The following is a 12,551-nucleotide window of genomic DNA, read 5'->3' as shown; positions in this document are numbered from 1 at the left end:
CGGAATTTGAGGAAATGATACTGTTCCGTAACTTGTCGAGGCGTGAGGGTAGTTTATAAATATTTTTATTGTTATTGTGATATAAATATAGATCTATGGCGTGGTGGATGAGTAACCAAGTGAGAATCGGGACGCTACAGGTTTAGGTCAAATGTTCTAAAGTTATTTAAATAGAAAAAAATAGAGTTTAATTTCCGAAAATAGTATATAACTATCTTGTTGTGGAAATGTGTTAAAATTATTTGGGTATAGTCACTTAAATTTAATAGCAAATTGAAAAAAAAAAAAACTTATTTACGAAGTTGATTGATTTCATGAAAATCTAAGTTGCTACTAAAATTGAAATTTTATAATTATATTCAATTATTTAAATAAGGAGGATTAATTAAATTGCGTCATGTGCAGCCACAAATTTTAAAGTGTGGGGGATTTGCAAAGATGTCTGGCCACGTTAGGGTTAAACTGCCTCGAGTAGCTGCCTCACTCTGCTCTACCCTTGAGACGATTATAAACGCCAAAAATAACCTAATATACAACCAATAGGGCTTTTGCATATCACCCTTTTAGAAATACAATGACGCAAGTGCAAAAAATCATTAAATGAACTATATAATCCACAACATTTGAAGGGACAAAGTACAAATGCAACATCAAGATTCGGGTATTTACCTAGAGGTGCGATATATTTTAAGACACAAGAAAAAATGTGTATCCTATATGAAAAATTTGATGATTTTCGATTTGGGAAACTCCCTGAGTTGCTCCAGAATTTATATTTAATACAGTGACAGGAAAGTCCTCTATCATCATGGGGCTACTTTGAGATTGAAACGTGGTGTCAATGGTCGTGCTTCTTCCATAGCTTTTTGGGAAATAATTCTTAAATGGCTGAAATGCCTCTAATTGTGGAAATGTTATTAGTTTTACTATCATATTCAATGCTTAGTTTCTTTTAAAGTTTTAATAAGGATATTCTTCGTAATATAGATGTTAACAAAGCATACAGAGTATTAACCACAACATAACCATGTATTGATTTAAATACCGCCTGCCTGACTAGCGCACATGTTTCCTTTAATCGGATCAACGCGGTTGGCCTACGCTATACAATAATCTTGATTTACTATGAGAAAAGGGATATCTAATACCTTTATTTTATGAAATCTAAAAATGTATTTTAAGTAAAATATAAGTTAAAATTACATTTAATATTCCTTAAAATAATATCTTTTAAAATAAATACAATTGATTTATAAATATTTTTATAAGCTCAGTTAGAAATAGAATGAATTTTGTTCTTAATATGGTGGTAGGCTCGCCCCCTATCACATCATGGGATGGAATAAAAACGATGGAAAATGGGTGCATTAGTAGTGTTTCTACTTACCCCTTCAGGGATAAAAGGCGTGAGTGTCAGTGTCATAATATAAGTATTCACTCTATTTTTTTGTCCGCCTTGTTCTCCGAAAGGTCTGTTTTTTTATAGTATTTTCCGACTGTATACTGAACTGCTTGGGAATCGAATACAGAAGTGCTAGTCAAGTTGGGGAATAGGGGGTTTGTTGCAACAGGGGTAAGTTGTATCGTGCTATTTTTTCTATATATTGAGATGTTGACTATACGTATATAAACATATTTTGTACCATTCTATATCGCCAAAATAAAAACAAGTTAAATATATAAGATAATGCAAATAATTGAAGTACAAACAAATGAATCCTCATAAGAACTGAATTGTATTGAGTCTGCCTTTGTGGTGGGTGTCTCGCATCTAGATGAGGTTTTAATGTAATGCAAACAAAGTAATAGGCTTTTTAGAAATTCTTTCAATGAATCTCGGAACAGACTGAATTACAGTAGACAGACTTAGTTTTTTTTATTCGTATTTCATTATAGGAACATATAACAATACATTAGTCGAGTAAGCATAATACATAGCTATGTTACGAAGCACGCACGCCAACAAAACCATTGTACCAATGTTAATTCGAAATATTATCTACTGGATAGGAATACGCCCGACATTGTCTTAAGGATATTAGTGAAAATTGCTTGAAACTCCGCAATGCAGCGTCTCCCGGTTACAGAGCAATGTAACAGTAATTAGCAAAGCGTTTTAGTGCACTACTTAGTTACAAAATTATGAATCGCACTCACGTGTTATTGCGCTGCGGCAATCAAGCCCTGGTAGATTTATAAACAATAAAATGAGGTTAGTGGTGTGTGCAGCGACCCAATTTGTGACGTGGAGTTAATATTAGAAAACATTTGTTATAGGAAATTAGTTCCAATTGGATCTATTTTATAGGTGTTTATAGTAATAAGAAATTTCTATTTCAGTTTACAGTTAATGGGTGCAAATTTAATAAAATATTTGAATTGTACTGAAATATAAAACGAAGGATTGTATAACTTATGAATTCAAGATTTCTAGAGCGAATCTACGTTTCGATTCCTCGAACTACAAAACGCATATCCAAAAGGCATTACCGTTTTACGCTTTGATTTTTCACCGTGGTAAACCGAATTAATTGTGATTCACTGTCGGAAACTTTGTGTGTGGAAACAACAAATTACAAAGTGACTGTAATTCGTTGTAATCAGCGTTCGCTATCGGGAATTTAATCAAAGGGAATCAATGATTGTTCGAGCCAATTGAGTGCGGTTAACTACGTACCGAGGTGGCCATGCCGTTCACACGTATTATGTAAATGCGAAGCGGTGCTAAGTATTACTTGGGGGCTGGTATGTAGTTCTGTAACTTCATCCATTATCTGTCTGAAATCAATAGACATTAAGAAATTAATCGGTATTGTGTTTTATGCCATTATATAAGTATAATGGCATAAAACAGAATAAACTAATTTATTGTGGTTTTATTCCAAAAAAGATTAAGATCTTTTTTGGAATAAAACCAACAATAAATTAGTTTATACTCCTTTAATACCAGAATAAAAACAGCGTCGATAGTTGTAATGGAACGGTCTTCGAAGACGATGTCCGCAAGTTCAAAGTTCAAGGCTTCCTCTGGCTATTCGAAGGTATGTTATGTACCAATTATTTATCAATTATCTTCGCTTTAACCGTGGAAACCTATATACTTGAGAATTCTCCATGTGAATTTCGAGGGTATGTGAAGTCTACCAACCCTCACTACGCCACCGTGGTGAACTAAGGCCTAATAATAACAATAATAATATCAGCCCTGTATTATATACTCGCCCACTGCTGAGCACGGGCCTCCTCTACTACTTAGAGGGATTTGGCCTTAGTCCACCACGCTGGCCTAGTATGGATTGGTAGACTTCACACACCTTCGAAATTCCTATAGAGAACTTCTCAGATGTGCAGGTTTCCTCACGATGTTTTCCTTCACCGTTATAGCGAACGATAAATTCACAAAGAATACACACATGATTTTTAGAAAAGTCAGAGGTGTGTGCCCTTAGGATTTGAACCTGCGGACATTCGTCTCGGCAGTCCGTTCCACACCCAACCAGGCTATCGCCGCTTTTGGAACTAAGGCCTAAACCCTCTTAATAGTGAAGTAGGCCCGTGCTTAGCACAGCATATGATAAAAGGCTCGTATTAATATTATATTTATATCATAATTTAGCATAAAACTTATAAGTAAATCAATTTTTTTTTACGATTTTATCGCGTTGTTTTCTATTCGAAGACTTTGCAGCTAGCATAGTCTCAAGAGAGACTAAGGTGTTGGTCGCCCGAAAAGTTAGTGACAATGTCTACATTTTACAATAATACAAAATTGTACTTTGTTTCAGCTATTGAAAACTTGTAAACTTTATCTAAAGTTACTGTACATAAAAGCATTCCCTCACGACTGACCAAGAGTACACTGAGTCGAAGACTTCATAAACGGCGAGTCTTGTAGCCAAATTGCATTGCCGCGTGCGATCGTGCGGTTAAGCAATGTCCTCAGTTATCCTTCGGGTGGTTGGACGTTGGTGCTAAATATCTCAAAAGCAGCCGTGCGATGCCTCGCGTAGATCGAATGCTATCGGTTTCCGTTAGGGCTGCCATCTGTTGGAAAGTTAAATTGTTCGAGGAGTTTGGTGGCGTAATGTTCGAGTTGGAGTTTGATCTGTTTTTGAGCACTGTGGCTTTGAATTATACATCTAAAACCGTTCAGTGAAACCAACCGGATTTCGTTTTCTTGCAAATTAATTTGCATATTATAACGGCAAAAGGGTTTAATAAACCTAACATAATTAAAATTTCTTAACTTAAACATATTTTAAGTCTCACGTTTTAGTTCGGAGTCTAAGGCGTAGGAAGAACACTTTGAATTGGTGTGGTAGGCAGGAAGAGTCTTATTATAGCTCCAAATTCTATTTCCACGAAACGTCATTTATTTATTTTTATTTATACAATAGTTACACCATCGGTTTACCACTATAACCTTACAAATAATACAATGAATTTTCTTATACTAGGTGATAAACCTTTACTGGTGTATACTGCAGTATTTGTAAAACTTTATAAACGCTAGATCTGACAACAAAAAAAATTTAAAAGTAATTTGAAGATAGACTAATAATAGTATATGTAGTATGTTTGCTCGTCGTGTTTATCGAATAGAGAAAACTGTCCTATGAATAATGAAAGATATCTATAAATTTGCGTTCATCGTGACTTAGCTCTACCATGGCGAATTTTATTTTCTGACAAGCATTTGCTCGTAGTTTCGATTGGGTGAAAGAGTTTTTTGGGGAAAACAGTTCCGTTATATAGTTTTTCGGGATAAAAATATAAATACCCTATATCCTTCGCAGAGTCTCAAAATATCTTCCATACAAAATTTCATCGAAGTCCGTTCAGAAGTTTTTAGTTTATAGAGTCCAGTCGGAAAATTTGTTTTATAATATATATGAAAATGTATATTTTTATTCACAGTATCTCTTAATTACATGTAAAATATAGGAAACAAATTGGAAAAATGTTATTTTTCAACTACACACGGAGCGCGGTTTACTTCCGAATGTAATCAATTAAGTTTCCAAAGTAACGTAGAATCAACACATTTTAATGAACCCTGGCCATCTAACATATAATATTATACTCGTAACCAATGCACTAATAGTGTTTTAATAGTGTCGCTGACCTACTTAAAAATATCGTTCGTTCCGCAGGTCATTAGCCAAAAGTTACTTTTTTACTATATTAAATTAAGTGCATGAAATTATGTTGATTTTAAAATGGTTACTTGGTGAATTGTTTTTATATGTGATACATATACACGCTTTTGATCCTGAATGGGTAGGCAGAAGTGCAACTGGTGTACCTACTTTCCGCTGTGACTATTCCGTCGCTTGATATGATAAGGGGTGAGTCACGTCGGACACAATTTTTTTATTCCAAGCTGATACTGGCGAACAACTACGCAAACGAGGCAGTCTAGTTATCCCCAAAAGAAAACTTAACGAAAATATTAATTTTATATAACTATCAATTGTTTGAAATAACTGTCAGCGATTGATAGAAGGCGCGCTGCAAATTCATAGTTACGACGGGACAACGTCTCAACGTCGGGTCAGCTAGTATTAACACATATTATTTTAGAGTTATTTATACGTGGTGTAAAATTGAAGCTCGGGGTAAAATATTGTTTGTCATAAATTGGAAAACTGCCGCATACGTCCAAACTGTAAACTGTAATTGTTTTGCAAGGAAACTCTAAAAGTAGGCGAAATTTGTCGGTTTACTCCGGAAGATGTCGCTTTATGCAGTTAAGGATTTATCGAAAATTATATTGTAACGTATATATCATACACACAATTATACACATATCGATGTATACACAATTGCTGAGTCATTTAAAGTTGACAGAAAATAATATTTATCAAATTTATTTAGGAGAAAATAGATATAATATCACGTAGTACATCATAGAGATTAAGGCACCAGTCTTTTATTATTTATCAATCCGGGGAGAAGTGGGAAGATATATTATTTATTTACTCATCTAAGGGCTAAGGTTTAAATTACAATCCTCACTAAACATTAAATGGTTGATAAATTTGCCAGCGTCGTTATTTCCTCTGTTGATGAGAAGCCTCATTGCGGGTACATTGTTAATTATTAAAGTCCACCATCCCCCTAGGAGCTCGAATCTAAAGAGCCGCTAACGACTCAAAGAGGTTTTACTTTTTATTTTCTATTTTAACGTTTCTAAAATGTAGAATACGCAATTTTATAACATCAAACATTTATCTCAAAATAAATAACAAAGCGTCAGAATAAGCGAAATATTCCATTATGTTTTCACGACATTAATTCAGACTTCATTGTGGTAACTCATTATTGTGTTATGTTCATTCGTATGAACGAATATTACCACTAAATTCTGGGTGGAAAATAAATAAACAAGCGGACACACCTTGCCAATTTGATCGTTGAATTATTCATGATGTCTCACACGGGCTCACCTGAGGGTCGAGGCTGTGAGCACTCTCCAAATACGACTCGTGCCACGACTCACAGGGAGAACGAAACGAAATGGGCAACCGACCCTGCCTCATTTGAGGGCACAAGAAAAAATATATGACCCTATCCCTGAAAGGAGGCTAAAGTGTCATTATGATTAAGCGAGGGTGGCTATTGCTAGAGAAACCTGTGTAGATACGTCTGAACGACTCCCCAAGTAGGTCTTATTACCGAATATAAGATTCTTTTTGTTGCCTCATTCACAACCCTTTTGATTACTGCACTGGCGTTGGCCTGTCAAAATTTATTTACGTCGGAAAATGTTTTGACATCCAATTGCGGTTATGTAGACTGATTCAAATATTTCTGATGGCTTCCGTGAATCGTTTGCTTCCACCGCCGCATGTTTTTTATACTGAACTACAAGAGCGAGCTGATTTAGCAGAAGAGCGTCGACACAAACGGTTCCTCGCAGTCCTACTATTGCAACGTTTTGCAAGAGGTTTCCTTATCAGAAAACACATCGCATGGTTGTCGCAGAATGCAACTATTATTCAATGCGCGTTCAGAGTCCACATTGCTCGCAAAGCTTACAGAATGGCTCTGAGAAGGGCTGTCCGACACAAACATGCCAAGCATTATGACCGAGCCGGTAAAATCATACAGGTATTTATTTATATTTCTTACTTACGTTGGGATTTAGCAGATATTGTACTAGCTTACAAAACGTGAACGTTTTGCCTTTTTAATACAGGCCCTCTGGCGCGGACATTATTCGAGGCGAACTAAATTTTGCTACCGATCATATCGCCGTTGGTTGGTCACGGTGACGGAGCGTGGTGAGAGACGAGTTGCAGAAGCTATCGAGTTCGGCATCAGAAGCAGAGCTGACGACCTGAGAATTCTAGAAGAAGAAGCACGTCAATGGCTTGCCTTTGTCGTGTTCAAACTACACCATTTATTGAGGACATACGTCTGTGCCGGAGTTTATTCCGAACCGGGGACAACACAACTATCTGAATTCGAGAAGCTCCTCAAATCTATCCATTACACGGATTACATGAAAAGATTGAAGCGTAAATATGATGAGTTCGTGAGAAAACACCGACCGGGTTTTTCCAATAAGAGGTTATTTCCAATAATAGGGGACGGATCGGACTATTGGTATTTATCTTTGGCCGAAATGTACGAATTGACGGCTCCGAGGCCAAAAAAAGAAGACACGCGACATTTAGCCAGGCATCATGGTGCTATCCATAAGGAGCCTTTTTTGTGGAAGATGGTAAGACTTCGAACTAATTTGGAAGGCAGAGGTCCTTTTACACCGCCGAAGTCTCCCACACCACGGTCGCCGCCCGCCCCAGCTCCCACGCCTACTCCAGGTGGAGACACAGTTCCGCAAAAGGATCCCCGATTCCACCTTTATGTCAGACATTACACACCACAACCAGCCTTGTTCGATTACGTCGATTTTCATATAAACGTGTTACTAACCAGGAAATGTTCGGTGGAGAACGTCGATAAATAAAAAAATGTTGGTGAGCGATAAGAGCGCCCGAGTGGTGTTTTTGAAATCACTTGGTTTTTACATGGTTGCGTATTATTTCTCCCTTTATTTTTCTTGCTCGGAAATCCGTAATCAGGCTGCTAAGTTTGGAAGGGTCGTCCGGATGTTGCGAGCCGCGAGCCTTTTGTTGTTTTGCTTTTGTTGTTGTGAATTTTACACTTGTAATTTATTTCCAGGAAACGCCTTGGTGAGAAAGAAATTACGTTAAACTCTCTAAGGAAAATGTGTTTTGTAAATTAACATTTGCTTGTATAGGTTTTGAGGTGGCATTTATTATGATTTGTTATGTCCGAAGTAATAATACGACATTTACAACGTAAATAATAAAACAGAATTATTTTTGTGCCACGTTTGTGTTCAACAAAAATAAAGGAAGGGCACTTCACTCACTACCTGTTTATAATGTCAAAAGAATGTCATACGTTAAACAGCATAATTTTGTTAGAGCATAACTGCAATTATCCTTTTCAAATTCACTTCTTAACCATAATGGATACATGAACTTTTATGTCTCGAGGAAACTTGCTTTGATACTTAATCCTTGATGCGTTAGTTGTACTTGCTCTCGCAGTTCTTTTAATGAAGTCGAATACAGCTCGACGGGACAAATTGAATAGCTCGCCACTCTAGACGTCGCGTCGTTCATATATGGATGTTATAATAATAAATAATAATATCAGTCCTGTATATACTTGCCCACTGCTGAGCACGGGCCTCCTCTACTACTGAGAGGGATTAGGCCTTATTCCACCATGCTGGCCTAGTGCGGATTGGTAGACTTCACATACCTTGGAAATTCCTATAGAGAACTTCTCAGATGTGCAGGTTTCCTCACCATGTTTTCCTTCACCGTTAAAGCGAACGATAAATTCACAAAGAATACACACATGATTTTTAGAAAAGTCAGTCGTGCCCTTGGGGATTTGAACCTAAGGACATTCGTCTTGGCAGTCCGTTCCACACCTAACTAGGCTATTGCCGCTGGATGTTAATAAAACATAATGCGATATAAGCCGCTGGTACAATTGTTACGGTGTACGTCTTCGAACTCATTTGTCTGACACCAGTCGTTTGACTCGGCAAATTTATTAGGGTCAGAATAATGCAGGTTGTGGGTTTCTGAACCGACTCCTTATTGCACAGCCCGACTTAAGGCGGGTACCCATTTGTTAGGTGTATAATAGTTGACCCACTTTACTTATGTGCCACCAAGTTGGTGGAACGGATGTGATTTGCAGGTCTCCGGGCCACAGACAATTATTTGGACCCTAATATTATTTCAGCTGTAAACTTTACTCAGACCTATTGTAAGTATACGTCACATAACTCTTTGTATGGGTTCGCTCTATATGAACACACGCGATGGATATAATTTTGGGTAAGTGGATGTAATGTTTACACCTGTGCCTATATTCTCGAGGATAACATATATATTTAAAAGTACTTAGATATTTAAAAAACGCTTCATTGGTTTCAATAACAAAGCTATTTTCCGTACGACTTTCATGAAGAGACAATATACACACAACTTAATTTCAAATAATTACTACATACATCATTAATGTGCTAAATATATCTCGACAAAACTTTTCGCAAACAAGTATTGTATCTTATATAAAGGACAATGACTCCGAACATCCTAATAGATCTAGGACACGACACGTTTAGAACAACTTAATTATTAAAATTCATGGAAATCATATATAACATTACGAAACAACAATTGGACATCACATTTCACGCAATAATTGTATCGTAAACGCCAAAGGCCATTAAAACATTTAGGGTTTATTTCTCTTCCGGTTTTCTAAAGTTTGCATCAACTGTAACTGTCAGACTGGGTGAGGGTGTTTGGCACATGAATAATGTATGGGGTAAATTTGCAAGTGTTTCAATTTACACCCGCCGCCGACACTCTACGTAGTTGATACGCACCCGAGCTGTTGAAGTGCAAAAAAGAAAACAACGAGTACTGGCATGCGTGAGGGGCTACCTCTATCTAGTTGTGTTATTAGATATTTGCTCAAGTTCTGATTGTGTTAGAGTTGATTTTTCCATCATCAGAGGTTGGGTATTTGTAGGTTAAAATACAGTGTGCACGAATGACAGTTACGTCATAATTTTTTTTACTCGAAATCTATTAAAAATAGTTAAGTAATCGTCTGATTTTTATAGAATAATCAGCTTATAAATGATTTGATTTTTTTTGGAGATTTTTATCATACATACATACATACATAACATCACGCATTTTATCCCCGAAGGGGTATGCAGAGGCGCAACTAGGGCACCCACTTTTCGCCAAGTATGTTCCGTCCCATGATGTGATAGGGGGCGAGCCTATCGCCATATCGGGCACAAATCCCAGACTCCGGGCTGATACTGAGCAGAAAAACCCAAATATCACTTTGCCCGACCCGGGATTCGAACCCAGGACCTCAGAGCGCTATTGTACCGGACGTGCAATACAACTACGCCACCGAGGCAGTCAGTCAGCTTTTTATCGTCATATAAAAATCAGATAAAAGCAACGATATAATAACTAAGCCTTTGGTCACAATGTTTTTTTCCTTGTCGATGCGATGTTTTTAGTCTCACAAAACACCTACAACCTACACAGACATTTTAAAGAATAAAATAACAAATTCGGCAAACCTTGACGTGGTTTCGTACTGCTTTCGCAGTCTTGAACATTCATCCCACAAATAACCCGAAGCAAAATGTAGTATTTGTGTATAAAACACTATTGCTCCAAGGTGTCGCATACGGTACAAGTTTTTACGATACATCAGAGCGCTAGTCATGAATTTGAGATTATTTGCCAAGTATATACATATTCTTATCTCACTTCAATTTTGGGTCGGCACACCATCAAGCATGTAGTAGAAAAGATATGGCTTAGTTTTTACGACCAGCCGCCTGCCTAACGGACACCAGATCTGGGAGAACCAGCCCAGGTGAATCAGATTTGAACCCATTGTATCTCGGCTCACAGCCACTAGTATAGGAAAACGACCACCTTAATATACAAAATCTTTGATTGCTTAAGGCAAAAGACAACTATTTTATTACAAAATCATACCTGAGGTAGTTGGAATTAGAATCTAACCAAATATGCCTTTGGATTCGTTACATCACGTTACAGAACAATATAAATATGTTTTGCTATTCGCTGACAATTGTAGCAACAACATATTATATTTCTTCTGTAACAGGAACAGTAGAAAACACGTAATATAACGCCAAAGATAAAAACAAGAAGGCATTTTATTCACAAAGAGCGTTTAGTTTTATTTTGGGTGTAATAAATTCTCGGGACGTCCGTTCCGATAAATCAATTTTGTTTGAGTGTGAGACAGTCACTGTTGTCATATTTTGTTTGATGTATCGTTTTATTGTTTAACCTTGACGACGTTGTTTGACGATCAATTGGTTCGACCTTTACGAAGTTTCGGAACTTATAATATTGACAATTTATTAGCTCGCATTTATTAGTACCAGGGAATTTAGGAATGTACCGCAAACATCCATGTTTGTGAAAGCTATAATAAAGTAACTATTTTTCCACGTATTGTATAGTATAGTAAGTATCTACTGAGTCATTTTTCCAAGTTAGTTATATAGATTAGGATCTAATAATTGACAAATAAATTGATATTGTTTCTTATATACAGTATATAATAAAACATTCAATTTTACCGCTAAAAATAAATATGAAAAGAATCACGCGATTTATCCAATAACCAACATTTCATATTTCCACACAAACTATACCACTCAGAATAAATTCTTCCAATACCCAATGAAATAAGACAAGAGCGACAATATTGTTTGAGTTACGTAATTGCGCAACCTTTTGAAGAAGACAAAGGAGCATTCCCTCACTGCATTCCGGCGATTCCTCTGCGGTATCGCAAGTAATTCCCCCAGAACTTTCCAATCGATATAGACTTGAGTGGGTCCGTGATCTGTATGAAAAATGCGGAAGGAACGGTGGTACGCAGTAATTAGTGATCCGCAGACGCTCGGATACGCGTCAAGGGCCGGTGGAGAGAGCGACGCGAGCCGCCCTGCTGCCAACGTGTTACATATTACACCGACGAAAATTGGCAACGTTTTGTCGAGGACAAGTCGAGATGCGCTGAGGGCTTAGTTGGTCTAGACTTTAGACTCGAGATTGATTTCGTCCGTTTACAAAATATTTACATTTCCACGTTCAATTTTCGGCGATCGAAACGCTGTTCTAATTCCTAATCCGACGATCAATTTCAAACAGCGTTAGAAAAATGTTCAAAATTCCGTCAAATATTTGAAAAACGCACGAAGTGCATGTCCACACCAATTTGGTTATTCAAACAAAAAGCAACTCAATTATTGATATGACATTAGGATGTGCAGTCTAAATCAAACAGCGGAGATTGGATACCGCCATTTCAAACAAATAAACGTTCAGCTTTTTGATTGAAAAATAACTGTAACAGAACACGAAATAACAATTTCAATGAATAGTTCGCACTAAAAGCGGCGTGCTAAGCGC

At 37.0% G+C, this 12,551-nt stretch overlaps 1 protein-coding gene across 1 annotated transcript; it reads left to right on the top strand.

The window, feature by feature from the left end:
• Nucleotides 1-6,730: 6,730 nt before the first annotated feature.
• LOC115443545 (spermatogenesis-associated protein 17) lies at nucleotides 6,731-8,035 on the top strand. The gene is made up of 2 exons (XM_030168998.2): nucleotides 6,731-7,113; nucleotides 7,202-8,035. The coding sequence occupies exons 1-2, from the start codon at nucleotides 6,817-6,819 to the stop codon at nucleotides 7,973-7,975; spliced, it is 1,071 nt and encodes a 356-aa protein (XP_030024858.2). The 5' UTR covers nucleotides 6,731-6,816; the 3' UTR covers nucleotides 7,976-8,035.
• The last annotated feature ends 4,516 nt before the right edge of the window (nucleotides 8,036-12,551 follow it).

Source organism: Manduca sexta, unplaced genomic scaffold, assembly GCF_014839805.1.
Source record: "Manduca sexta isolate Smith_Timp_Sample1 unplaced genomic scaffold, JHU_Msex_v1.0 HiC_scaffold_1704, whole genome shotgun sequence".
Lineage (NCBI taxonomy): Eukaryota > Metazoa > Arthropoda > Insecta > Lepidoptera > Sphingidae > Manduca > Manduca sexta.
The sequence above is the reverse complement of the archived record's forward strand: the minus strand, read 5'-3'. Positions and strand labels throughout refer to the sequence as shown.